Below are 27,628 nucleotides of genomic sequence, written 5' to 3'. Positions count from 1 at the left end.
AGAGCGGAAGTGGCCGGCTAGGGCCGGGGGCTGGGCGGGGACCGGGCTTGTCGGTGAGGCGGCAGCGGCGGCGGCGGCGGCTCGGCAGGCGGGTTCAGGCTTCTGGGGCCAGGTCGGTCAGGTGGGTGGGTGTCTCCACAGTCAGTGCTTACGCGAGACAGCGCGCACTTCTTCCCCTTCTCCCCATCCCTGTCCCTCTTCCCTTCTCCCCTAACCTTCTACCCCACCCAGCCCCCCTCCTCAGGGAGTAGCAGGACCGCTCCCTCCGTCCTTCTCTCCCTTACCCACCCTTGTTTCTCCTTCCCCTGCCCTGGGCAGCCGCCGCCATGATCCTGCTGGAGGTGAACAACCGCATCATCGAGGAGACGCTCGCGCTCAAGTTCGAGAACGCGGCCGCCGGGTGAGCGCGCGCCCGGGGCCGGAGGGCGGCGAGGGAGGCAGAGTTGACCCCCGTTCATCTCCACTGTTGTTCAGCACCCCCACCCTCGACACGGAAGAGGGAGATGGGGACCTGGACGGGTGTGGGGACTGCCCCGGTGGAGTAAACGTGGGAGGCAGTTGGGCGCGGTGGGGTGAGGATCTGAGATGCGTGGGGAGAGGCTCAGAGGAGGGATGCGGAAGCAGTGAGTGGACAGGAGTGCGCGTGCTAAAGGGCAGGAGACCTGTGGGATGTGAGGGCAGCTTGGGCTAGAACTCTCGCTGGAGGATCCCATTGCCCTCTGGAGCGAGCAGGGGGCCACTTCCCTCCGTATTCCCCGTCATTGTTCTGAATCCAAGGAGAGCCCGTTTGGATTGGGTTGGAAGGAGTTTTCAGGAATTCCCAGGGCTAGAAGAGGGAAGAAGATGCAAGCCCAGATCATCACCAGCTTTCTCACTCCCCACACGCAGCTCCTCGTTTCGTCTAAAGGAGTTAGGGGGAAGACTGAAAGCAGACCCAGTCTTGCAGCCAGAAAGACACGATATCTAGTTTCCCTTCCCCAAACCCGATGAGAGACACTGGCCATTTTATTACACATTCCTCAAGCAAAGCTAGTAGTTTCCCCATCCACACCCTTTCCTTATCTCTTCTGGGGTTCTCATTCACTTTTCTCCACCCACTAGCTTTTATCTGGTTATCTTTTACATTCTTTACCAGACTCCTGGTCAGTGATTTCTTCGGTGGTAGTATTGGCCCAGGTGCAAGCTTGAAAGCCTTCAGAGCCTATAAAGGTCTTAGATAACCATTATTTTTTTACCATTGGCCTTTTTAAAGATGGCCTTAGGACAAATTTCCAAGGCAGCCTTCTCTATCCAACACAAGAAACAGTGGAAGACAGCCTTCTTCCCCAAAGCTGCTATACTTTTAAGATAAGGGCCAAGAAATTGCTTTTAGCTTCTAATTTTCGGCTGGTCCCTTTGCCTTATTTCCCCATCTTTGAGGATGGGGCTTCACATCTTGTTTCCATAGTTGAGGAAATAAGTGAACGGAGAACTAGTAAGTGAACTGAGAACTAGTAAGAGGAAAGTAAGTGCTTAGAGAACCCTAAGTGGGAAGGGAAATTCTGAGTGGTCATATGAACTTGTGGCTTGGAGGCATTAAAAAAAATCCTCCTAACCAACTGCTTAAATTGAGTATATTGTCTCCTTTCTCTTTTATAAGCCCACAGATTTTATCTAAAACAAAGCACAACTTTCCTTGAAGTAAATAACACATACAGTGAACAGTAGCTATCATTTTCTGCCAGGGGCTGCAGTTGCTTATATTTGAGACTAACTTGCTTCTTGTCTTCAGCCTCACTTACCAGTTCCTTTGCGTTTTGAATGTTCAAGGGAATCAGCTCAGAGTCTTATTTTGAGTAATTGCTATGTACTTTTTTGAGCAGTGTAGCACACAGGAGGAAGTTAAATTAACTTCTGCATTTTCACAGCTCATCTAAGTGCATCCTCAAGTCCAGACTAGTAAAGAATGAGACCTGGGCAGTTATAAGCTGATCTACAAGATAAATGCCTGTGCATTTTCAAGTAGAAGCTTGCCTTGTAGTGTAGGAGTTCCATTCACATCTATTTGTGTGTTAATAACTTGATTCCAAAATGTACCCCTTTATTCAGAACTTCAGTTCTTTTCATTTTAGAAAATTACTCTTAAAAAGAGCAACTAACCATTTCAGAGGAATTAAAGTAGGCACTCAAGTCTGGAACACATAAGTTAGAACTTGCAGGACATTTTTTACAAAGTATATGTTGTAGTAGTGTTGGATATTGGGGCAGAGCAGCAAGATTTGGCTTTTATTCTGGCCCATTTTCCCTTTGAGACATGTCTTTAAATTAGTGGGCTCAAAACATATTCTGCTGAAAAGCACTTTGAAGAGAGACAGTGATAACAGCCCGGGGAGGTAGGGCTTTCCTGGGGTTGCACATATAACATCCAGCTGAAGCATGTGTCTAAGAAACCCAAGTGTGAATTTGCAGGCATATCAGTGAGGTGAGACAGCAGTGAAGTATTTAATGCACTTGCCTAGGTCAAAACTTCCAGCAAAGTAAGACTGGTGTGATAATCATAAACATTTATGGGATTCTGTTGGTGCTTAGTACCAGGCAAGAACAGAAGAAGATGGGGCTTTCTGAGAGAGCCTGTTTGCAGTGTTACAGAGGAGCTAAAAGGTTAGATGTGTTGGAGTAGAGTTCAGAGGAAGACATTAAGGAAATGGAGTAGCTTGGAGGAGAAACCCTGGAGATTTGAAAGGCTTTGCCTGTGGAAACCTGGAAGAGGTCAGCTCCACCCTGCTTTACCCTTCTCAGCAAACCAATTGGAGAAATTATGGTTCAGAGCAACCTGTGCAGAATAAATCTTCCAACTCTGGTGTCCTATAATAACCAGTAGCTACGTGTGGCTAGTTAAGTTTAAGAATTAAAGTGAAATAAAAATTAAGTTCCTTAGTCACACTAGCCACAGTTCTTGTGCTCAGTTGCCACATGTGGCTAGTAGCTGCCAAATTTAGCAAGTACAGATACAGACCATTTCCATGATTTTAAAAAGTTCTAATGCACAACACTCATCCAGCTACTGAAAATGTAAGCATGAGATAGTCTTATAAACAGTTCTGTAGTATGTACTTCAGAACACAGTTACCATAGCTTTCCTTCTGAGAGTGATCTTTTTTTAAATGATGCCTTTCATATCATCCTGTTGGATCTTCTTGCCTGTGACATCCTAGTAAAAGCGCAGACTTCCTTTGGGTAGAGGAGTTTTGTCATCTAAACTGTTTAAGAATACATTTGGTCATGCTAACCTTTTAATTCAGAGACTGTTCCAACAAAGCTTAAGATTCATTCCGAGCAAATTGCTTTTTATTTTTTCCTACCACACTCCTGAGAGAATGGCTTATTGGAATGATTCATATAGCCTCACCAAATGATAATTGTTAGTAAGTTGTCTTCCCAACAGCCTACAAACTAAGAATGTGACTGATCAAAAAGCTGTACTTAACACTGCAAATAATCTCATGTACAAGTCTTTTCAGTGACATTGCCTTTTCATTTAGGAATTTTTAACCTAGACCCCCAATTAAAGCAGAAGTAATCTTGCAAATTAATTTAATTATTTTGTTACTGTATACAAACCAAGAACCTTTTTGCCCTTAGAAACTAGGCCTGTCTGCTTAGCTAGAGCCTAGAGTCCAAGATTGAGGAAATGCTGTCAGATGCAAATTGCTGTTGATTTTAAGTGTGTGCTGGCTTCTTGCCACAGCTGTGCATATTGTGGGGCGCTGTGATTCTGTGAGGGGGAGTGAAGCTCAGTAAGCAAGCAGTGCCAGTTGAGGTGGGCGAGGACTGTGGGAGGAGAAAATTTGAGAAAGGAATAAATTAAATCTTGCTGATACCTTGTTCTCATTCCCAAATATGCTGCATATGTCCTCCGAGAGACAGACTGGTTTGAAGTGACTCGGAATTAGGACATTGTTGAAGCATTTAGAAGAACCGGAATGTAGTGGCTGGGTCGCTAAGAGGATCTGCTTGGTCTTTTTACAGGTCATTGTAGTTACACACTGCTGCCTGGCCTCTGGCCTCTTTGAGACTGCTTTGGGCGTGAAGCCCCAGAGCTACACTCCACCAAATTGATGATTCCTTAGGGGCATTGTCATTTTAGTCATCCTTGTTTCCTAGCATCCTCATTCTATATATTTTCTCAGTTCAGTAAATGTTTTCTTGAAGGATAAAGCCAGTTAGAGTGGTTCTCAGTTTTCTTAGGAGAAGCTTATCACTTTCCTGACACTGTGTGAATAGCCTTTTAGATCTTCTTTCTGTATTTTGATATACCGCTTCAGCAAAGAATAGGACGACCTCTTATCTAATACCCATTTTTATAGGCTTTGGTCAAAGAAGATGATGGGAGCCTTATAGAAGACTTAGAGAGTGATCAAAAACTTTTCTGGGGAGATAGCAGAATTCAGTGATTCTTCTAATTCACCTCATGGAAGGGATAACTAGAAGAGGGACATAAATGCCCAAGTGAAGAATTGGATATGTTTGAGGGTAAAAACTCCAAAATGCTTAATGAGAAAAGAGGTTAAATAATATAGTTTCCAGGAGTTCTTTATTGACTGATTAGATGACATTCTAGAAGCTTCCTTAGAAAAAAATGATTGAAGAAAATTTTTTCTAAAGGATTTTAAAAGCTCTTGAAACCCTCTGAATGAATTTAATGTGTTTCAGTGTCTTGTGCTGTCCAGTCAGTAACCCAGAGGACTTACCCAGCTGGCTCCTTCCAGGATGTAAACGTTACAACAGTCCAACACTAATAGGGCTTCTCCTTCTCCTTGTATTGCGGAATAGTTGCTGATTCTGGGAATTTCCATAATCCCAAAACCTCTCCCTACCATGGCTTCAAGTCTGGTCTCCTCTCATGTCACCTCGAAGAAAAACTCATTTCTTGATGACCTTCTATCAACCAGGCACTTGACGATAAAGCTTTAACATGGGTTCATTTGATTTCAAATGTGCCCCTGTGATAATAGCACTTCCTATTTATGGTTGAGTAAACTAGGGCTCTTGAGTGTTGTGGGGGAGTAGACATATGAATTAAGTGTTGTGCAGGCATCCAGCACTTTTGATTTCTGACCTTATGAATGATATGTCACACACATACACTAAAGGAGATAATAATTGTACATTTGGGGAAATGGTCAAGCCTTGAGGTCATGCCACTAGGCTGCCCAACGGGCTGCGGGGATCACTATCTCAGCATATCTGTAACTTAGTCACAAGACACTATTGGGGAAACTGCCTTACCCACCTCATCTCAGTCTAGAGAAGGAACCTGAGGCTCAGTGACATTTGAATAACATTGCCTGTGGTTACATAGCTAGTAAGTGACAGAACTCTGAAGGACTTGCTTTTTCTGTAATTAAACTCACCCCCACTATCCGAAACTTTAGCAAATGGTAGAACAGAAAATAACCATTATCTTTTTGGCCTGTTAAGTTGTACACTTTCCCTCAGACCAATCTTACTCCCTTCTAGCGCCATGATTTTAAACCACAAAAGTAAATAAACACCTGGTCTTGGAATTGAGACACAATCTTGGTCACAGTCTCCTTTTCAGAGCAGAGTTCTTAGACCTCTAGCTCCCAAATGACTTCTCAGGAAGACTCCTTTGGCCTAATGCTCTCTCTGCAGCCTGTCTCTTCTGCAACCTTTTGTGAAGCCATAAATAGTCAACTGAAATATTAATGGCAGTGATTTGACAAATGTTCTCAAGTCAAGCAGCAAACCACTTAGTATAGATCTTAGCAACTTCTCCCACTGGGGATCTGTGCTCAGGGAACTTTATGGCCTAAAGAAATGCAAAATTCCAGAGTCAGAATGTTTACAGCTTGGAACCCTAAGGTGACTTATTTATAGTTGATTTTTCTCAGTCTGTTGATGAAGTGGGAGAATGAGGAACTCAGTCCTTCATTGGCAGCATTAAAGCCTAAAGGTTAAAACATAACAATCACCACCACTTAAGTGATGCAGTGTGGACCTTTATAAACCTCCACCCTGACTGGCATAGCCAGCCTTCCCCAGAAAAATATTCTTCAGTGCTTCCTCCCATCGTGCAGCCTCTTACTGTCTCATTCAAATGGGTTGTAGGTCTGTTTGTACTTCCTTCTTTGTTCTTGTTTTCTAGAGGTGAGGAATGGTTGTTGGCCATTCACTGCCTTTGTCTCCTCGCTACAGTTTCCCACGAAAAAACAGAAGCAACTTAAATTTTCAGCTAGTTCTTTTCATCATATTCCAAACTTTTGCTTCTTCATAAACCGCTTGATACTTCCATTCTTACACTCAAAGTACTTTTCTTATGTCACATATGAATGGCTTTGAAGACGCAGGATGGAATTTTGTATGTGATTTGTATGGGTTGATTTTTCAACAGGGCTATAACATATGCTCAATAGAAGCCAGTTTCCTTAAAAGGTATTGTTTAGCCTCTGCAGCAGCCTTTTTTTTTTTTTAAACAGTCATAAACAATGTTATATATTCCCTTATTTCCCAGCAACCCTGGAGGGCACTCATTCGTGGTTCCTTTTACAGGTGTAAGGGAGCAAAGGTAGTATAAAACTTATGTACTTACTCGTGAGGTCTTGAGCAAGTTAGGCAAGAATAAATGTGAAAATGTGTCTGTCTTGTCTCCTGGCCCATAAAACAAAGTGGACTCATATGAGTTGGTAGCTAGCTGATAAAACAGTAGTAGAGTCTTCATTTGTTTCCTACCATTGGACTTGAAGAAGTGGAGAGAGTATGTAAAGTAGCTTTTTGTTGGGAGTTAATTGACCATTATTGTTTATAGCTAGGATTATGTCATGTTTCCTGGGTGATAAGTCGGTAGCATCAAATACATGTCCACGTACCACTCTAAGCTGGGAATGGCACAGAAGGTATTAAGCTGTCATTGCCTTCCAGGAGAGGTTCTTTCATGTCTGTTCTCTTGTTGTAGCTTCAGCAGTTCTATGAGGTAGGTAGGATCGCTTGTGTTCACCCATTTTATAGATGAGTAGGTCAGAAAATAAAGGCGTATAGGTATTTGTCTGAAAACATGATCCTGATGAAAAAGCTAAAGTTGGAAAATATGTATCTTGACTGTTTTCAGTGGCTTCACAGTGTTGTTTTCTGCTACACTTTCTATGGAAGTATAGCATTGTAATTTCAAGACAAAATAAAACTAGGGTAGAACTAGTCAAAGATAGCCTCATGAAGGAGAGTGATAAGTGCTTTGGTGACATAAAGGAAAGGGAGGGTTTACAGGAGGGTTTACAGGTTGTCTTTGAAATAGAAAAGAACTTTCTGTTCTATGGCCTGAAAGCATCCTCTCACCTCAAGCATATTAAAACCATGCTACACTCTATTTAGCAGTTTTCTTGCAGAATGTCCTACCCCCATCACTACAGTCCTTTGGGGGAGACATTGACCAAAAGTTGGTATGTTGTGGTTCATACAGACAGTCTGTGTGTACCATGGTCTTAAGGAATTCAGAATTGAAGGTGACCACCAACCACAACAGAGATTCGATAGCATCTGGAAAACAAAAGCTTTATCGGTCCTGCTTTTTTTTATCTTCCACCTTAACTAAGTCCAGAGGTTCAGATGCATAAGAAAATGAATTGTATACTCAGCTCTGCAGTAAGCATAAGACTGATACATAGTGGTCTGATTTTAAATTAAGCTCAGGTGCCTTTGCAAGTCCCCTTGAAGTCACACAGCAATAGTTATCTTTCCTAAGGGACTCTTGTATTGTTTTACAGAAACAAACCAGAAGCAGTAGAAGTAACATTTGCAGGTAAGTATCTTTATCCTAACTTTATTAAGAGAATGCACAATATAAAAAATAGGGGGGAAAAGATGTTCCTAAAATAAGTTTGACATTTGAGGTACTATCCCTTGATTGTCAGATCTTTCTAAAGTCTTTATTTCATGAGTTTAGTGAACACTGTAAAGTTACCCACTGATATCTTAGAAGTTGGGGTTTAATTTTGTGATACAAAATAAGGGTTTTTTCATTCAGAAATAATAAGTTATTGTCTTCAAATAGCTATTATCTCAGTTTGTCTGCCACTAGACTTAGCGGGAAAACGTGAAAATGCTAGAGACCTGTTCAGCAAGTCAGATATTACTGCTTTCTGTTCCCTATAAAAAAACTAGGTGTTGATACTACACGCTGTGTGAACTTTGAGTTATATAGCCACCCTCTGAAAAATAAGAGTGCTCGACTAGATGATCTTGGAAGACTTTTTACAGCTCTGAAGTGCTGTGACTTGAAGGCAGGCACTGTCCCCATCCCACCCTACTAACCAGCCATGCGTCCTCTCCTTAAAGTGATGGCCACTCATCACCTAGTTTCAGGAACCACATAAGATAAGTCCTCTGTACTGTAGAAGGATCGAAGCCAAAAAGAGAGGAAGCCTATAGATTAAAAGCTTAAGAAATAACCAGATGCATTGTGCCGCCTCATTTGGCTCTGAATTCAAGTAAGACAACAGTGGTTTTTTTTTTGGGGGGGGGGTAATTTTTTGAGATAGTATTTGAACATGTGACTAGATACTCGATATTAAGAAATGGTTTTAAAAATTTTTTTAATTCTTCCGGCACCAAGCTGTGATTAGGATAAGACTAGCTTTGTAACTTTAGAAGAGCAAAGAGATAGGTACTCGACAGTTCTATCCCAGTGTTTCTGCTGACTTCCCACATGGATTTAAAATAAATGCCATTTTACTCACATGCCTTTTTACAAGAGGGACTTTGCTTATGGCCTACAGCAGGTAGGCAGGCACTTTGAGATAAGCAGTCTTACTTGCTTTCCTCCCAGATTTCGATGGGGTCCTCTATCATATTTCAAATCCTAATGGAGACAAAACAAAAGTGATGGTCAGTATTTCTTTGAAATTCTACAAAGAACTTCAAGCACATGGCGCTGATGAGGTGAGTTCATTTTCCTTGGGGCTCTTGTTTTCTCCTTTACCTTTTCTTGGCGACTCCGCCACTCAGAGACAATCCATGGCACTGAATTCCCCCACTGGCACTGGCCACTCTGGACAACTTGCTCACCTAACCAGGGGCTCTTTATTTCATTTCCCATAATGATGTAAAGACAGGTGTTTCCCAGAAAAGATTTGGCTCTTTACTTGCTTCTTTTTTACTCTGGAGAAATAAAAATGTTCTCTAACCATTGAAAACAAAAACTGCTTTAGTTCTCAAAAAATGTAGCAAAAAATACTCTTTGACCAGTATGAAAATAGCTATCAGGAGAATGAGATGGGTTCTGCTCTGCTTCTATAACGTCGTCAAGTAGGTATATAAATTCTGGCCTGTCTAAAGTTTATAATCTTAATTTTTCATTCTAAAGTGTCCCTTCTTCCTTACAACTACCTTAGGAGGAGTAAGAAAGGATGTCCATGCATTATGAAACTCTTGGTGGCCATGCCTTCTTCACTGGTTTCTTTCGATAGCTAAAGTAGCAGGTTTGGTTCCTGTTGAACTATATTTGCTCTGGGGAGAGCCATTTATGGAAGAAAGAAAATGCTGTTACACCAGTGTGCGCACACGTTGTGGTTGGGTCTCAGAGCAGGAAGTATGACTCAGTTCCTGAATCAGTTTTCAAATATCTTTTAGTTTTAACAAACTAGGTTCTCCTTAATCTGGTGAATGAATATACAGCCATTTTTATTTTCTTTCTGATTAAGTGTAGTAGATTTTGATTGTTTAACATTTATGTTATGAAAAGGCTGTTTGCAAAAGAATATGATCAAATCTCAGTAATTTTTTTGGTTTAAAAGCTAAAATTGTATGTTAACCAAACAATACCAAGAGCCATAGGCAGTCACTTCCCCTGGTTATTCATATGCAGTTGATTTTTCCTATAGAGAAGAGGGGAGGAGTCAAAACCTTTTCTGATTTGCATCTTAAGTTCAAGGGAGGAAGAAACATTTAGAGCATTTGTATACAGGGTTATTTTACCTGAAAAAGAAAAGCTTCAGAAGAAAGACCTAATCATAAAAAGCATATAAAGCAATTATATGGAAAGACGGCAGTTAATTCTCCTCTTTAAAGATACAGAGCAAGAAGAAACAAGTGGCTGTTAAGATGGCCCTGCTTTAGATTAATTATTAGTCCCTGAGAAGAAATGTTAAGCTGTTGAATAGACCAAATTGTGTAATCATTCTCCCTAGGCAGTTCTTTCTCTTTAAAAATCTAGATGCAATAATAATCCTTGGAAGGGAAAGACAGTTTTAAGCTAGATTTCTTAAATCTTTCCAGTCTGTGCTTTCCTTACAATAAAACTCCAGAACACATTGCTATTAGAGCTTCCACAAGGGTCAAAGAACCAACCCCACCCACTCAAGTAGGTGGAGTAAGTGACATTCACAGTGTTGCAGCGGAGTGCACAGTAAATGGCTCCCTGGGTTGGTTAAACAGTGACCAATCTGTGATAACCACAGGAAGCTTATTACTTTGTCACAGGCCCTTTTTCAAGGCAGAAAGCCTCTGCTGCCATCGTGGGAAGGTCTTGGATGGGGATGATTGATAGATTGCCTCCACCCATCTCTCCTGGTGTCAGGTTGGAAGAATAGGTGCAAATTGAAAAGTGAACCATGGTTAAAAGTGCAAGTGAAGTAAACAGAGAAGTTTTGGCTGTTTTGGCCAAGGGGAGGAAGCAGAGAAGTTGAACGTGGTACATACAGATTTGACTCTGAGAACCTTGTCCATCTTAGAATATTTACTTAGTAGGCTTGGAATTAAACTAAATCTTAGGGGCTATGGTTTTTCCCACTTCTGATTTCTCCTTCCTTCAAGGATCAGTAATACACCAGTATAGAATTATAGCTCAGAGCTAGCATGCTAGTTAAAATTCTTACAGGATGTGCATGTTACTTTTCCCCCCAAAACTCCATAGGAGAAGTGGTATGTGGGACACCTGAAGGTCACATTTCCATGCCACCAACAAACTCTGACCTGAACCTCTCCCTTCAGTTCCTCTTCTGTAAAAGAGATACCGCACAGTGACTCTATGGTCACCAAATAGGAACTACATCTGGCATTATTTGTCTTTTGCCTTGTACAAACAGATGTGAGCACTGGTTCATGCTTTGCCGTTCACTCTATTATTCGAGTTTTGAGATTGAGAATTTTTTCCAGCTAAAGGAAAATGATTCAATAAATATGTGGAATATTAAAAAATACTAATGAATGGAGGTGTGGAGAACCTCACTATATGATACTTTTTTAAATGGGGCATAAAATAATATGGTTTGCTGCTGGTTTTTTTGGAATATCTAGAGAGTACATCGAAAATAAGATTTGAAGAAAAACATTGATACTCATTCCCATTTGTTTACTGCATGTTCTCGTATGCAAGTGTATGGGCACTGAGACCATGACAGTGAACAAGAGTACCTGCTCACGTGGATCTCCAGCTCCAGTGCTGCCTGTGTGCTCAGTGGTTTTCTCTGACTAATAGAATTCTTTAAAACATGCATATGTATATATAACTTTTATAATTAAAAGTTTTTGCTTTCGTTCAGTTGTAATTTGGTTAACTTGTCATGGATTAAGTACCATTACCATTTTTTTGGTATCCCAGAAAGTATAAGGTGATCATTAGTGTGTTCGTGGTGAGATAGTGTCATAAATAGACTAGATACTTCGAGACGAAACCCCGTTATACTACTCAGGTTTAGTCTGTTGGCCTCAGTTTTACCTTCTCATGGAATAGTGATGACACCTTCCTTCCCTAAGTATAAGTTTTTAATGAGGGTTAGTAATAAGCCATGACTGTGTTTTGTTTCTTAAATATATAAAAACTACTAAATACCAAAAAGGTTATTAAATTCTAGCGACTTTAATGGGTTTTTTTGTCTCCCAATAGCTGCCTTTCTACTGCTTAATGTGTCTTTGATAACATTTAAGAACTATTCTTTCCAAAATAAAGTTTGTTTCCTAAACCATGTAAGTCTAGGAACAAATTCCACCAGCACACTAGCACAGAAAAAATAAGGAAGATGTAAAAAGCTTTTATTATTTACTCCAAAAAGCTAGAAAGTAGCCAGCAGTACGTGTTGATTTTGGGAAAAAGACATTTAGAGAGTACTATCTTCTGTGAACCCATCAGCATAAATAACTGGCTATGAGTTAATTATCTATTGTCTTTGCCATAAAGCTGGTGATGAGCTAAATAATTTTAAAGCTTACAAAATAAGCAGGCTAGCTGGAATCGGTTTCCAACAATTCTGGTTTTATCTCTTCATTCACTTGGGCTAGTGGTTTGGCCTGTAATTGGTTGATAACTAACATCTATACTTGACGTTTGGCATTCTTGGGCTCTCTTGAAAATAAAGACAATAATGTGTAGTGTATGCTCTGGAATAGAACAGAGAACATGTAAAGGAAGTGACCGATTCCTGAAAGAGTAAAGAATGAGCCTTGATTCAAAAACAGATCGTAGACTGACCTTTTGGATTTAATCTCAGTTCTGTGAGTGACTTGCATGGTAACTCAAATAAATCTGCTTCCCCCTCTTGTATCCAGTTTCCGATCCACCAAATGAAAGGAAGAATGCCGATTTAGGAGAAGGCTGGCAAGCACAGTTCTTTAAAAATTATGAAGTTATCATGGCTTTTGGATTAACATTTGTTTTTGTATTTTCTAGTTACTAAAGAGAGTGTACGGGAGTTTCTTGGTAAATCCAGAATCAGGTATGTAGTGATGTGCATGACTGTGGAATGACACAGAAAGAGACCTGTCCTATTTGTACTATGCTCTTTTTAACCAAAGGATTTTACTCCTTTTACATATATTTCGGCATGAGCCCAGTTCCCACTTTAACGGTCTCCATAAAAATAGCTTTTAAAGGGCTTTGCATTGCCCAATGATAGTACACAGTGTGATATACAGAATTCATGTATGTTTTTAACATTTACTTAAAAGGGCCAATTGATACTTCCTTGTTAGTCTTTCAACTAGAGAGCCACCTTTGTTTGCTTATGATTAAATGCCTTTTGAGAAGACTAAGCAAATAGTAATTCCCACCCCCAGCCCCTACTAACACCTTTTTCTGTGCACTGCACATTTGGAGAAGAAAAAGGAGTATTCACAACTATTGTAATGTTTTCAAGTAACAAAAATTTTAGATACTAAATCCATTCTTTTAATAAATGATCACTGCCTCCTTCATGGCCAGAGGAGTTATAAAGCACCATGGCCATCCTTGATTAGAATAGCTACTTTCTACTAGCTCTACTGCTTTAAAGGAAATTTAAAGTGGGAAAAACTGGACAATATTTTCATCCCTGTGATTAAGTGATAGTCTCAAATTCTGGGGCATTCAGCCGAGTCCCCTAGTAAATACCAAGTAGTAAAACCATTTGAGCATAATGCTTGTTACTCAAATACTGTTGCTGTAGCACCTTGATTAGTACATTGTTTTAAGAAGGAAGGTGTGTCAAGTCACTTTCTTTTTACTTCTGCTAGCTTATTTCTTCTCCACAACCTTTTTTCTTTGTTCTTTCTTTCTTTCTTTTTCTTTTTTTTTACTTTTTTACAACATGCCACACTGCCTTACCACTCCCATTAGAATACCTTCCTGTGTCTTTTATATGCCGCTCTGCAAACAAAACACAAAAAGCTGCCTTTGGAATATAATTTGCTACTAGGAGTATTTGTGGATGGGAGCTTTTGACTGCAGTCGATAAAAAATACTGCAATATGTTAATGTCCAAATCGATGGTACTAGAGTATCATAGAAGGAAAAACCAAAAGGTAAATAACACAGTAGGCTTGAAGAGGAATCCAGGAATTTCAGAAAGAAACAGCTAGAACAGAAAAATCATGTAGGAACAGTCGAGCATGCTTCTTACAACTCGGACTCTAAAATCTATCAAAACTACATGAGTTTAACACAGACAGCTTATGTTTCTGTCCCTGGGCCTTCTCTTTCACTTCCTGCTAAAGCACAGACAGTGCCAGATTGCAGACCTTGTGTCCATGCGAGTGCAGTACACGTGAAAGTAGTCTCTTCTCTTTTTGTATGGGTTTATCTAGGTAAGTTTGGAGAACTCAGTAGGCCATACTAGATTTTTACTTTTCTTCATCCTCACTGTGTTCTCTTCATCACGTCAGAAGCCTTACCAAAGTCTGACTTTATAGTTTTATTTAGTTTATTTGGCACCTTAAGACTAGCAAATCTCACTTGATCTTAGCCAGAAGTCCAAGACGTGATAAAACTAGCAAACCTCAACTTTAAACATTTTCTTTTTTTATCTAATCTTGTAGTCTGTTTGCTTATCCAGTTTTCAGATCCCCAGAATGGAATGGTGGTTGACATTATTTAATATTGGAGGGCCAAAAATGCTAAGCACTATCTAGAACAGAGATTTCGATAACCCATGCTCTCAATGAGAATAGAGTCAACGACAATAACAAAACAGACCTCAGAAATGCTCTTGGGAAAAATTAAATAGTAACAAAGTACTGTATAAAGAATTAAGTTATTCAGCAATGTGAAATTCATGCAGTTCTGGGAAAAGTATTCTCATCAGTTGCCTAGAATATGAAATAATCCTCAGTGATATACAGATATTCTTGCAAAATCATCTATAGGCTTTGGCACACATTACTTGTTTTGTTATGTAATCAAGTGCCCAGCCTTGTTTGCTGTAATTTGTGCTCAGCGTGCTCTACGGAGGGAGAATAGTGTAGTGGTCAGCAAACTCGGATTTCAGCCCTATTCTGCCCCATTTCTTGATGACCATCTCTGTTCTAGACACTAAATACTGTACGTTCTCTTAATTCTCCTAACAGCCCCACCCTTTCTCACCACCTCATTTTGAATAGATGCAGGAATCGTAGATGTTAGGCGATTTATCCAGGGTCACAAAGTGGCAAGGCCAGAGTTGGGACCTAGTTCTCTTCATCTCCAAGTAGAGTTGCCTCTGCCTCTCTGTCATGCTGCATTTGTCACGGCACTTTGAACTTCTTTCTCTCTAACGTGAGAATAACCATATCTGACCTGCCTACTTCAAAGAATTCTTATGGAGATCAAATGAAATATTTTTAAAACACTTTGAAATTTTACAGTGTATACAAATAAAAGCTACTGGGAGGAGGATTTTTCTTTCCTAGATTTTTCCATATCTTGCCTCTTTCCACACAAGGTTTGTGATAGCACAAAGGAAGTACATTTTATTAACAAAAAGCAACCCAGCAACCATGTTGGCACTTGGCACATTAAACCATCAGAGAAAAATATATAACTCATACTGTAGTTTGATAGCATATATACAGCCACCTTCACAACTGTGTGTGGAACACTAAATTTCTAGTCAAATTTCTCAGTATGACTTCCTCCATTCCTTATTTATAATCAGTCATCTTTGATATTGATTCAGTTTTTGCATAGCATTTGTCAATTAGCTATATATATTTACAGTGTTATAAGAATAAAGATTTTATTTTACTTCATTTGTCCTATAATGTAGATGAGAATTGATAGCATTCTGCTGGGGCTAAAAGTATCACTGAGACAAAAGGAAAATGTCATTAGAACTTCAAAAGTTTTTTTTTTAATGTAACTGCTGGGTGTTTTTTTCCCCTCCAGGATACAATGTGTCTTTGCTATACGACCTTGAAAATCTGCCTGCATCCAAGGATTCCATTGTGCATCAGGCTGGCATGTTGAAACGAAATTGTTTTGCCTCTGTCTTTGAGAAATACTTTCAGTTCCAAGAAGAGGGCAAGGAAGGAGAGAACAGGGCAGTTATCCATTATAGGGATGATGAGACCATGTGAGTATAGAATTGATCCTGAAGCCTGGGTGTGGCTGTCACATGTGCTTACTGAAAGACATACAGCTAGGTCAAACCTTAGACTCTACCGGGTGAACTCCCCTGAAATGTCTTTTTCAAATTCTTTGAGCCAGGATATAGATGATAGGGGGCAAAAAGAGCCACCTCTCCTAGCCTGCAGATATTGAAAATTGGCAAAAGAGAAAAGAGAATCCAGCGCCTTTTTTTTTTTTTTTTTTTTTAACAGCGCCGCTATTCTGAGTCCCCTTCAGTAAAACAGTAATCAGGAGGCAGACAGGGGGACCCTAGGTTCTTTGTTATTGCAACTCTTGGATCATCTGCATAGTACGAATCCCATATTATATACAGAAATAAAATTTTTCCCCCCTCTTTAATTCCCCCACCCACTCATCCACCCTCCCACTTCTACCCCCGATCTATGGTTGTTGCTATTTCCCCTTAAGGGGATCTCTGAAGGCGGGGCATCTCCTCTCACATGCTTGCAGGCACACCCAGGGCCTGGTACCCCCAGCGCACTTGGGAGACCTGGAGCACGCAGGGTATGGTTCGTAGCTCCACCTGGGGCGTGAACCCAGGACCTTCTGTGAGTAAAGTAGATGTGCTAACCACTACGCTATGGAGACAGCTCCCAGAAATAAAATTTTTAAAGTGGAGTTCTGAGAGTCACAAACTCTAGATTTCATGTCATACCATACAAAGTTAATAACATCTACTTTGGGTGATTCTCATCTCTTGCCTTTCTTAGGGCATGCATTTATTATATGGAATTTGTTGGCCGTAACTACTTAGTCTCACTTGGCATGCCTTATTTTATAATTTAAGAGATATATGACTTTATCCTCCTATTTCACTTGCAGATCAAGTTCTTGGCAAAATCTCGTTCTGATTCTGTACTTAATTCTCATGGGTTTTGTTCCCCCTCAGGTACGTTGAATCTAAAAAGGACAGAGTCACAGTAGTCTTCAGCACAGTGTTTAAGGATGACGACGATGTGGTCATTGGAAAGGTGTTCATGCAGGTATGGAGCAGACATCTCGTGGGGAAACCGTGGTGTGGTGATTTATACCTTGGCACCAAAACCATAAGCATGCCGAAGAGAGCTGGCAGTTCTGTTGAGGCTGGAACTTATTGAAAGTTTAATGAAACGGCCCCCACCAACTCACTAAATGTTTCCTCAGTGATTTTAGCCTTTTGCAGGACTGGACTAGAGGACTGAGTATTGAACATACTAACAATGTGACTAAATATTAAGCATCCTTCCCACCGTGGGGGTCTTTGATTCAAAGGTTGGTCACTTTTCCTGCCCTCTTGTGTTTCTCAGATTTCTAGCAAGGTCTGTTCTTGGTTTAGTCCTAAGGTCCTTTCAGAATGGAGTCTGTGGAAAATTCTAAAGTAGTAAATAATGCATTAACAGAGTAGAGTTATTGAACTGATAGTGAAGAGAATTGGCCTACGTTTGACCAGTATCTCCCTCAGGGGAAGCTTGTTTACTAAGAAGAGCGGTGGGGTGTAGCAGGACATTTTGTCATTGGATTTCTAGTGCAGTTGGACTCAAGTCTGATATAGTATACCCATTGCGGCTTTGTCATGCTATCTGCTAACCAGTTCCTGGCTCCAGGACATGAGAGCTCTTTGGTAATGTGGTATCCAGGCTGGTTTCTTCTGAGATGGCTCAGCACTCAAAATCTAGTACAGTGGTTAAATTTTCAAAACAACTTTTGTACATTTATTCTGTTCCTTGGCAGGGTAATGAGATTTAAGAATTCTGGGACAGAATCTTTTTTGCCAAACAAGTTGAAAGATAGTTGAGCTTAATTTAGTGGGGATACTTTACGTGTGTGTAGCCTTTCTAAGTGGCTAGGGAAATCTTCAGAAATAATCCTCAATTTGATCCATCTCTCATAGCTTTTTGTGTTTAGGCTAATTAATCAGAAACTATAATTTTGGAGTCTGCAGAAAAATGGGAATATTGACACTTCAGCATTTGAGAGTGCTAAATTTTATGAAAGTGTGTGTGTGCGCACGCATATAGATATATATGTATATATCTTGAGACCTAAATGTAAGCCTCTGCACAGGCATTTCATGTGTTTTTATGCAAAATTGACAGGAATTCAATGCGGTAGCTCAGAAATTGGGGAAAATCCAGACTGACGAACTAATTTTAAAAGCTATGAAGTATATATTTAGATTTGGCTGGTTTTTTTACCAGTCTTTTTCCATTTTGTTCCACATGACATCTTAGCTTATTTTTATACTTTAAACAGATCTGATCTTGGAGGGTGTACTGGAGATTTGTTCCCTAGGAGAATTTTGTATATTCCTTTTTTTTGCATATGAATGTAAACTCCTCCCTCAAAGTACATGTGGCAGCAGACTTGTCTGAAAGGGAAAACAGAGTCTACATTTTTGCCCTGACAGTATCTCCAGTTAGTCACTGGCCTGGCACCATTCAGGCACATATGGTGTCTGGGAATGTGAAAGGGCTGTGTTCAGGAAGCCATCTGCACTGCCTCAGTCTCCAAATTCAAAGACTGGGGCAAATTATTTGAAGTGACCATAGAAACCTGGGCTTTACTTTGCTGGGTTTTTTCCTGGGCCTAGTTATTGTAAATTTTTAGGAGAAAGAACAGTGGGTGCCTAGCACAGATTGTTGTGACCTAGGATGCTGTGTGAAGATCTCATGGTCACTAGTCTGCTTGCTATGGGCCTTTATGGGTTTTCCCATGCCTGCATGCAGTCTAGCCCAGTCAGAACACGATATCTGCTTTTGTCGTTTGGCAGACAGACTCCGAGGGATGCTTCCTGCCTTTAGAAAAAGACAAGGAGTTCCCATTCCCTCCTCACACAGACGGCCTAGTGCTTGGCTTTGGGACATTATCTTTGTAGGCATATGAGCCAAATACTAGAGAAAGTCTGGTAGGTGTCATTTCAGTGCCATTCCATGAGAAGCGTTAAGAACAACACTTTTGGAAATTAGAGTGTGGTCTATGGCCATGCTACCCTGAACAAGCCCTATCCTGTCTGATCTCGGAAGCTAAGCAGGGTCAGGCCTGATTAGTACTTTGATGGGAGACCACCTACGAAGACCAGGTGCTGTAGGTGTAAAAAATAAAAAAGTGAGAGATCGTAAGCTGACCAGGTCCTTGCAGTCTGTGAGGTCAACCAAGGGTTGCCTCACCTAAAAAAAAGAAAGAAAGAAAGAAAGAAATTAGAGTGCAGTAAATCAGAATTTTTCTATATTATTAAATATTAAAGTCATGTTAGTAACTAAGAAAAGTTAAGTGGAAACCGCAATTTCTGTATGTTCAGGGACAAGACACAGTAATCTGCCTCATAGGCAGTTGGGATCATGTTGTTTTGAGGACCCTTGCTACCTGTATACATGTGTGGTTATATCTATAAGATATTTTTCTGAACTGGGAGCAGAATCTGAATCAATAATTTTGGTAGATATTGCTAAACCTCACCTCTATAGAGGTTGTACTGTTTTCCCTCCCACGCAGAATACATGGAATGCCGATTTCCCCAGAGTGTGTTTTCAAACTTTTGGATTTCTGCTAATCTGATAAGTTAGAAATGGTGTCTATGTTCTCTTATGAGCAAGGTTAAAACATCTTTTCTTATGTCACAGGCTATTTTTCTTTTCCTGCGAGATGTCTCTTATGTCTTTAACCCATTTTTCTGTTGGGTTATTGATCTTCCCATTTTCTTTATATGCTAGGGAGATAAGCCTGTGATAAGAGTTGCACATTTTTCTTCACTTTGTCATTAGACTTTGTGGGAGTTTTTTCCCCTCAATGCAGAAGTTTATTTTCACATAGTTGAATTGATTTGTCTTTTTTTATGGCTTCTAGATTTTGAGTCATAGTTAGAAATTCCTTTCCTACTTCAAGTTTACAAAGAAATTTACCTATATTTTTCTAGAATTTTTACAGCTTCACTTTACACATAAATCTTTATACTATCGTTTTAGAGTTTCTTCTGGTATGTGACATGAAAGATGGACCCATTCATCCTTCGCTGACTACCCACTGGTCCTGGTAGCAGTTATTTAAAAGCCCATATTCATACCACTGATTTAAGATGCTACCTGCATGATATACATCGTGATACTCAAGACATCCTAGGCAGAGGGGGGAAAAAAGCCATTATTGCTGATGCATATACAACAAAGACACTAATGAAGCTATTTGCGTTGGTTGGTTGGTTGGTTGGTTGGTTGGTTGGTTGGTTGATTGGTTGGTTAGTTGGTTTTTAAGTGTTATTTCAGAGAGAGAAACAAAGATATGAGCTTGGCTAAAGGATAGTCCCAAATTAGAAGTACTGTATATTGTTAACCAAGTCTTAAACGTATTATTTTTCACACACAGAACTGATGAAATGGTAATAAGTCACCACAGGTTTACATATACCCCACCTGGTTGTGAATGCCAAATGTGTAAGTGAATTGGAGCATTTGAGAAACTTATTAAATACCAGAGAATGCTGCAGACAGTTATTATCTGTTCTCTTTTCTTCCCTGGGGCTGAAGAGTAAAAGCCCTTTGAATGAAAGGTGCTTTCTAGAGATGGGCAATTTCACAGGTTTTTCTTCATGAATTTCCATTTTTGAATGATATTGGTTTCTTCCCTGCCTCTCCAAATATTTTTCCTTTGGAGAACAAAATTCAAAAGGGAGCTAACCTAACCCAGTTATGTTTATTTTTCACCAACCTTTAGAAGCCAGCTGAGGAGTGAGGGCAGTGGAATAGGCAAGATCCCAGATTGAGGCTTAGAACTCCTCGGATGTTATCCTTCCTTGGCCAGTAATTAGTTGAGGGCTTGCTGACATTCTTCCTGTCTGCAAATGGAAACAGTTTCTGCTCGTTCCTTTACAGTGTGATGACACTAAGTCAGCCAGAAGTGCTTTCTTTCATTCAGCAAGCCATGTGCTAGACAGCCTCTTTGAAGGACAGAGGAATAGATAGACAAAGCAGAATCCTTGGCTTGGGGAACTCACAACCTAGCAGGGAAGCCGGCAGCATTGATGCTGTATCATAGTAAAGGTTTGTGGGAAAGCAATGAGAATGCCACCGAGCAAGCAGGCAGCCGGGGGTGGCGTTATAAAACAGGTCATTTTGGAGCAGCAGTAGAAGAGCATTGCAGGCCCAGCGGCTGTTTAAATGTCCTTTTCGTGCTCATAAAACTCAGGCCACGGAAAGCCCTTGATTTTATCCCTCAGCCAACACTCGGTGTATTTAGACCATCCAGTTTTACTGGCATTGCTGGAAAATCTAGTTTTGTTCTTGAAGATCTGGGTTGAGACAGGGTTGCTTTGTATCACTTACCTCTTTGCACAGAATGTGCAGCTTGAAAAAGCTTGAGGTTTTGAGATTCAAACAGAGAAGGAATGGCTGATTTTCACAGCCTCAGTCATTTTGCTGTAGTTTGATGAGCACATTTTGTTAAGGGTGATGAGTCCTTACTCTGAGTGGTGGCTGTGTAGTCCAGGGCCATTCAAAAGCCAGAATACAAAATCAGACTTTCATTTCTCATGTCAATGGTCCCCTTTTCTTAGTGAATACTAACAGCTCAGCTTCTTTAATTCTGTTGTCTTCTGCCCCTAAGAAGGGCTTACATTTAGTGTAAAATTCTGATTGATGAATTCTAAACAGTAATAGGATCTAAGATATTTCAGCGAAACAAGACTTGTGCAAACTCCCAGAACCCAGAGAAAGCATGATCTTGATGAAACTAGGAGAAGTGGAGATGATGAGGGTAAGAGGAATGACAGAAAATTGGTCAGCTCATCAGGGGTTTTATATGCAAAGAAAAGAGTTAAGACTCTGTCTGGAAGTATTAACCAAGTTAAAGCTTGGGTTCCATTCACCCTAAAATTTTAAAGGTTTCCTGAAAAATATCACCTCTTTCACATTAAATTTAAAGAAATTAATAAGTAATAGCCCTTAGCCTAAGTGTAATCTGGTTCTCCCAGTGCTTTGCAATTTATTTGTTTAGTCTCAGATATAATTTTATCATGTGATGCCCCAAGAGAAAAGGAAAAGGATTAACTGCTTTTCACCACGTTTTGAACATCGGTCTGTACTTTGCGATTTCTCCTTTGTAAATCCGAAGTGCGTTGATAGCAGCCAGTACTTGGAATATTTCACACTAGGTGTACGTGGTTTTTCTACAGGGGTCACACCCTGTACAGCAAACCCCATAATGTAAGTTGCCATCATCTTACACCAGATTCTCTTCTGGTTTCTTTTTGCTTTATCCTGGCAGGAGTTCAAAGAAGGACGCAGAGCCAGCCACACAGCCCCACAGGTCCTCTTTAGCCACAGGGAACCTCCTTTGGAGCTGAAAGACACCGACGCTGCCGTGGGTGACAACATTGGCTATATTACCTTCGGTAAGCAGGGTGGGATTGCCACCTTTGTGCGCCTTTGATGCGTTCATGCTGCAGACTGCCTAAACCTGGACAGTCATTTGTTAAAATGTTAAGTGGGGCAAAAGCAGACATACCAAATTGTTCCTATTGCCATTGCCACGACTGTAGGAGGGGTATCACTGGACACTAATTACAGCTCATGTGCTCTTTCTGTACAGTAATCGTCTCCCTTTTTTCCTGTTCTTCTTAAGTCCAAAAGAAGAAAGATAGCCTCTCATGCCACATATTGGGAGTTGGGACCACATTAAGCATTGCTAAGCATCTGGGTGGGAATTCTCTGTCATTTGGCTTTTCTTGTTGTTGTGTGTTTTGTTTTGTTTTGTTTTGTTTTGTTTTGTTTTGTTTTGCTTATTAAGCTGGAGCTCCAGCCATGACTCACTCCACTTTTCCACTGAAGAAATTCAGGTCTTCCCATCTTACAGTTACTTGAGCCTGGGGAGCTGGATCATTGTTATTGCTAATAGTTTGGAATAACAACACATTCACACACTGTACTTGATGCCACCAAAATGTCTCTCTTTGTGAAATTTTGTTCAATTGACCTCAATGGCAAAGGTGTCCCAGTTTTTGGTGATGGAATGAGTGGACTGTTTCATTAAATCTAAGCTACACATTTTTTTTCACATTACTGCCTTCGAGATTGGGAAGTAGCTTACAATTCATGGCATGTCACGGCTTAATTGGCAGCATATCTTTATGGTACATAAATTGCTGGTAAACTTACAGTCATTCGCATCTTAGGTTCTGTGCAGTGTAGTTATCTCCTGTCGTGGTATTCACTTCTTTTCAGGGCAAAGTGACACAGCAATCCCACCCTTTCTATGAGGCATTCCTTTTCATTTTAGCAAAACTTTATACTTGGAGTCTACTGTTGGTGAGACCACTGAATCGAGATGGTGCAGAAAAATAGAGAGGATTCAATTAGGGGCGAGGGTGCAGGTCTGCCCAGGAGCAGAAGGCCAAATGCCTGCACAGGTCTTCCGGCGGTTGGTGCTGCAGGAGGGGCCTTTCTCAGCTCCCAGCCAAAGCAGCCTCTGCCTGTCCTCATCAAGAGGGTTCTGGTCTTTGTTTGCTTTTCACCACCAAGACTTACAGGGTCTTCTCTAGAATCTGGTTTCTCTGAAAGCTTACTCTATTTTAGTGCCAAGGGCCTAGGGACACGCAGGCTTTGTTTCCTCATCCTGATTTCTTAAGGTAAAGTGCTATTTCCACAATTACAGACAGTAGTTCCAGATGGTAGTATCATCACCTTGCAGAGGCAGGAGCTGGTGCATGTGTGGCAGGCAGGGAATAGATTTCAGAAAGCACAGCCACAGAATTCTTATCTGAGATGAATGTCCAGGACCACACCCTTACCTTGGTGAGTCCTGGTTTTCAACCATCATCTCCCTTTTTCTCAGCATCCTTCATTTGCGCTCACTGACACCTGCCCTGGTTGTGGTATTTATTTATCCCTTTATTGTCTCAAGGAGAAAACCCTGACAAAGCCTGGGCATAATGTAACAAGTGGATTATATTAAGCAGAGAGTTGAGAGCTGACTGTGGGCTACTGGTCTTCCCACTCTATGGTATTGGTGTTACATACCGATGCCTTGTTTCTGTCCCCACCCTCAGTGCTGTTCCCTCGCCACACCAACGCCAGTGCTCGAGACAACACCATCAACCTGATCCACACGTTCCGGGACTACCTGCACTACCACATCAAGTGCTCTAAGGTGAGAGGAGCCGCTGCACCTCAGCCCCTGTGCTCTGGGTCATTCTCTCCACCAGTTGATAACAGTCATTCCTGTAGTCCAGACTGTTGCTATGAACTCGGAGTGGGCAATTCTAGAGGTTACAAGAAATGGTCTTTCTTCAGCTCCCTGCTACCACCACCACCCCCGCCCCCCCCCCCCCCGCCCCACTCCCCACAGCAGGGAGGTGAAGAGCTATGTCTCCACAAAGCGTTGCCCCTCCTGCTTCCCTGCAAGGCTCTGTGTCGGTCCAGGGCCTCTGCTCCCAAACCTTCCTGGTAACTTCTAATGAAAGCAAAGCTGTCTTTCCAGAACATGGCTCCGCTTCAATACTTGTTTTATTTGCCCCCAGGCCTATATTCACACACGTATGCGGGCAAAAACATCTGACTTCCTCAAGGTGCTGAACCGTGCACGCCCAGATGCCGAGAAGAAAGAAATGAAAACAATCACGTGAGTAGGGCAGGCCTGCAGCAGGACCACCTTCTCCCAGGCTTACTGAGCAGAAAATAGTGGGTGCTGGTGGCCTGGCCCTCCAGGGACCTGGACAGCAGCTGTGTGTGAGACGGCGGGGTCGCGCCTCTAGCTAGCTACATGACAGAGTAACGATGGGATAAACAGGTTTTCACTTCCAAGTGGGTGGGTCTGGGTTTCCTTGTTTCCACATCTTTGTGGCTGGGAGAATGGCAGATGGGGAAAAAAAAAAGGACCTTCTTACCAGGATAAGTTGTGTTCTCTTTGGGCCTGAGTTGAAAGGTCAGTCTTGTCCTCCTCAAGGTCTTCCTGGAAAAATGGAGTAATTTGCTTAATGACATTTAGTTAAGTAAATAGGCTTGGAAACTCCCCTGCCCAAAGTGTTCTTTTTCCTGGTCTGCTTCTCAGCGGAGAGGAAGTTGTCTCTATCAGGGATGGAAATGTTGAGTGTGTGGCTCCGCGTGCCTAGAGCCTAGAGATTTGGGTCTTTGTGCAAGGTGCCAGATCTTGGTTCCCCTTCTGGTATAGTCTAGGCAATCCTGTTCTCAAGGTAATATGTGCTTATTTGCTTATGTGCTTATTTGTGCTAAAGTTTTGAGGTGAATTAAGCACCCTGACCCCACACCCCTTAGAACCAGTGTATTTGCCAACACCCAGTACTCCTGCAGGTAACCCTTGGAAGGTGTGATATACGTCGGCTTCATGTGAAGCGCCCCTAGCATGAGAGGCCTCTTCTGCCGAGTTAGTTTCTGCTACCTGAACAGAGAGTTTCCCATATCCAAAACATCAAAGATTCATACAGAGCAGTTAAAGTCACCCCTGACTTCTTTAGGCAAAGGCTTTAGGGACTGCTTGTCTCTCATTAGGAAACTGGTACCAAAGGCCCTTCTCCGTAGTACTTCTGAACCTACTTCCCAGAGCCTAAGGAGTGTTGTTCCGCCTTTAGCTAGACGAGATCCTCTGCCTAGAGAGAGGTGTCCAGATGCCATGGCAGCAACATTCCCTCTGCTCCGCAGCTTCATGCCTACCCTAAGATGAGGGGGAAAACAGGAGAGGGTCTATGTCCTGAGACACATGCTCTTGCTGTCCTCCATCTTGGAGTTTACAAGTTCCCCGGTCCCTGCTTGCTTTCCACAGAAGTGCCTTTCTCGCCAGGCAACCTTGGTGACCTTGAATGCGAGGCAACCAATTTTGTGCCACTTTCAGGCCGATTGGGGAGAACGCAGTTTTGTAGAGGCCGGGAGGTGAACCAGCAGCTAGGGACAGCAGAAGGAAGCTTGTCTTGGCCAGCTTGTCACACCAAACACTGGGCATCATAAACAGTCACAGGGCTGCCTGCATTACCTTCAGTCCTGTAACTGCTTTCTAATCGAGAGACACGCCTGACAGGCAGTCACTGCCCAGTGTCCCCCCATAGGCTTTCTCTCCGACCCTATTGCACAGCCAACGGCGGGTCGTGAGGGTCACTGCAGAGCAAGTGTACTTGTCCAAAGGGCAGGAGCAACATCCTGTCCTGTTGGAACTGGGAGAGAGTGAGTCTTTGAAATAAATAAACTGTCCATAAACCTTCCTGGGGCTTTGAAAGAGCAACTTTGCCTTTTTATGTCTCATGACTTCTCTTTGGCAGAGGTGGGCCCCAGAAAGGAGAAGGGGGGTGCAAACAACTGCATCCATCCTGAAAACCAGACCATGTCACTATTGGCAGATAGGAGTTAACTGGCTCAGCTGAGCAGGAGAAGCCAGGTTACACTCCGCCCCTGCCCCCCCGCCCCGCAGCACAACAGTGCAGGAAAGGCCTACAGAACCATGGGCAGCACGAAATAAGGTAGTGGGCCTGCCGTGAGAAATGACCCTGCGAAGCCAATGATCAGTCGGCACCCCAGAGTGCTCTGCCAGAATTGAGTGCTCGTAAACTTTTTATTGGTTTCATTTGGGTATAGGCAAGATATTCAGGGCAGGAAAAGTTTAGCCCCCGTATTTTTGCCCCAATTTCCTATAATTCTCAGGTCTGTCTTCTGGCTGCTTTACCAAATAAGTACCCTCTGTCTTTGAGAACCAGCCCATTCTCAGAGCTTGCCCTTCTGGGGAAATACTGGGTGGACAACCAGACACCATGGCTCAGGGTCCTAAAGTCAGGCAGGTGTTCTAAACCCAGGGTGTAGTTGAGGGTTGTTACTTCTTTGAACATTCCGCCCCCATGATGGAAGATGTAAGGAACCTGCTGTCTGCCAGCCCGAAAAGCTAGAAACTGTGTAGAAGGAGCCTGAACTGTCCACTAGGAAGAGGGTTGAGCCCAGTCTGACATGCAGGTAGATCTAGGCCATCCAGAAACTGGCCAAATGATTCCCCTGTCTACTTGGTACGTTTAATGTCCTCATGGGCCTAGCACAGGTATTTCCTGGTACCCCAAAGTACTCAGTAGGAAGGAGGAGCTGATGAAACCTTCCTGTGAAAGCTGGATCTTAGCCCGTGCCTGAAGTTCCGACGGAACCTTTCCATCTGGTGTTTGGCGTCTCTAGTCCAGGAGTGTGGGGTGCAAGGAAAGGTGAGGCCAAAACTCGCCTTCATACTTACTCTCTGCTTTGAAGGGGGAAGACGTTTTCATCCCGCTAACTCTTGGGAACAAGAAGAGGAAGCGGCTGGCAACCGAAGGCTGGAACACTTGCTACTGGATAATCGTAGCTTTTAATGTTGCACCTCATCAGGTTCTTAAGGGATTCTCCATTTTGGTTCCATTTTGTACACGTTTGGAAAATAATCTGCAGAAACGAGCTGTGCTTGCAAGGACTTCATAGTTCCCAAGAATTTAAAAAAAAAAAAATTCCACTTGATCAACTTAATTCCTTTTCTTTATCTTCCCTCCCTCACTCCCCTTCCCTTCCACCCTCCTCCCAAGCTGTTTTCGCTTTGCAATATGTTACTGGTAATGAGTTGCAGGATAATGCAATCTTAATTTGTTTTCTCCTAAGTATTTGAGTTCAAAACTCCTGTATCTAAAGAAATACGGTTGGGGTCATTAATAAAGAAAATCTTTCTATCTTACATGAGAATTTTCTGGGTTTCTGGACTGTGTGAGTCCAAAAAAAAAGGAGAGGGAGAAAGGGTGAACCTGCAGAGCTGGAAAGCAGTGGGTCCCAGAGCCCCTCGGCCTTCCCTTAGAGGAGCGAGCTCTTG

At 41.9% G+C, this 27,628-nt stretch overlaps 1 protein-coding gene and 1 pseudogene across 2 annotated transcripts; both read left to right on the top strand.

Moving 5' to 3' along the window:
• On the top strand, positions 1-27,496 carry ARPC2 (actin related protein 2/3 complex subunit 2). 2 transcript variants are annotated; one of them, XM_016156743.2, is made up of 11 exons: positions 1-112; positions 319-400; positions 7,761-7,795; positions 8,822-8,934; positions 12,659-12,704; positions 15,605-15,791; positions 16,737-16,830; positions 22,082-22,208; positions 23,862-23,962; positions 24,333-24,433; positions 27,043-27,496. In XM_016156743.2, exons 2-11 carry the CDS (start codon positions 327-329, stop codon positions 27,065-27,067), a joined length of 903 nt encoding a protein of 300 aa, XP_016012229.1. In that variant the 5' UTR covers positions 1-112; positions 319-326; the 3' UTR covers positions 27,068-27,496. The 2 variants fall into 2 exon arrangements, with proteins under 2 accessions (XP_016012229.1, XP_016012230.1); XM_016156744.2 differs by having other exon boundaries at positions 49-121.
• On the top strand, positions 18,799-18,917 carry LOC118614650 (annotated as a pseudogene).
• Positions 27,497-27,628: the final 132 nt, after the last annotated feature.

The sequence above is a fragment of the Rousettus aegyptiacus genome, unplaced genomic scaffold (genome assembly GCF_014176215.1).
Source record: "Rousettus aegyptiacus isolate mRouAeg1 unplaced genomic scaffold, mRouAeg1.p scaffold_m13_p_2, whole genome shotgun sequence".
Lineage (NCBI taxonomy): Eukaryota > Metazoa > Chordata > Mammalia > Chiroptera > Pteropodidae > Rousettus > Rousettus aegyptiacus.
Note: the sequence above shows the minus strand (reverse complement) of the source record. Positions and strands in the feature narration are given on the sequence as shown.

Excerpts from the sequence above, each read along its gene's own strand:
- ARPC2 (XM_016156743.2), top strand. The coding sequence starts at position 327 with ATGATCCTGCTGGAGGTGAACAACCGCATCATCGAGGAGACGCTCGCG. Across the intron at positions 22,209-23,861 it reads CATTGGCTATATTACCTTCG|TGCTGTTCCCTCGCCACACC; the intron begins GTAAGCAGGGTG and ends CCCCACCCTCAG. Across the intron at positions 23,963-24,332 it reads ACCACATCAAGTGCTCTAAG|GCCTATATTCACACACGTAT; the intron begins GTGAGAGGAGCC and ends ATTTGCCCCCAG.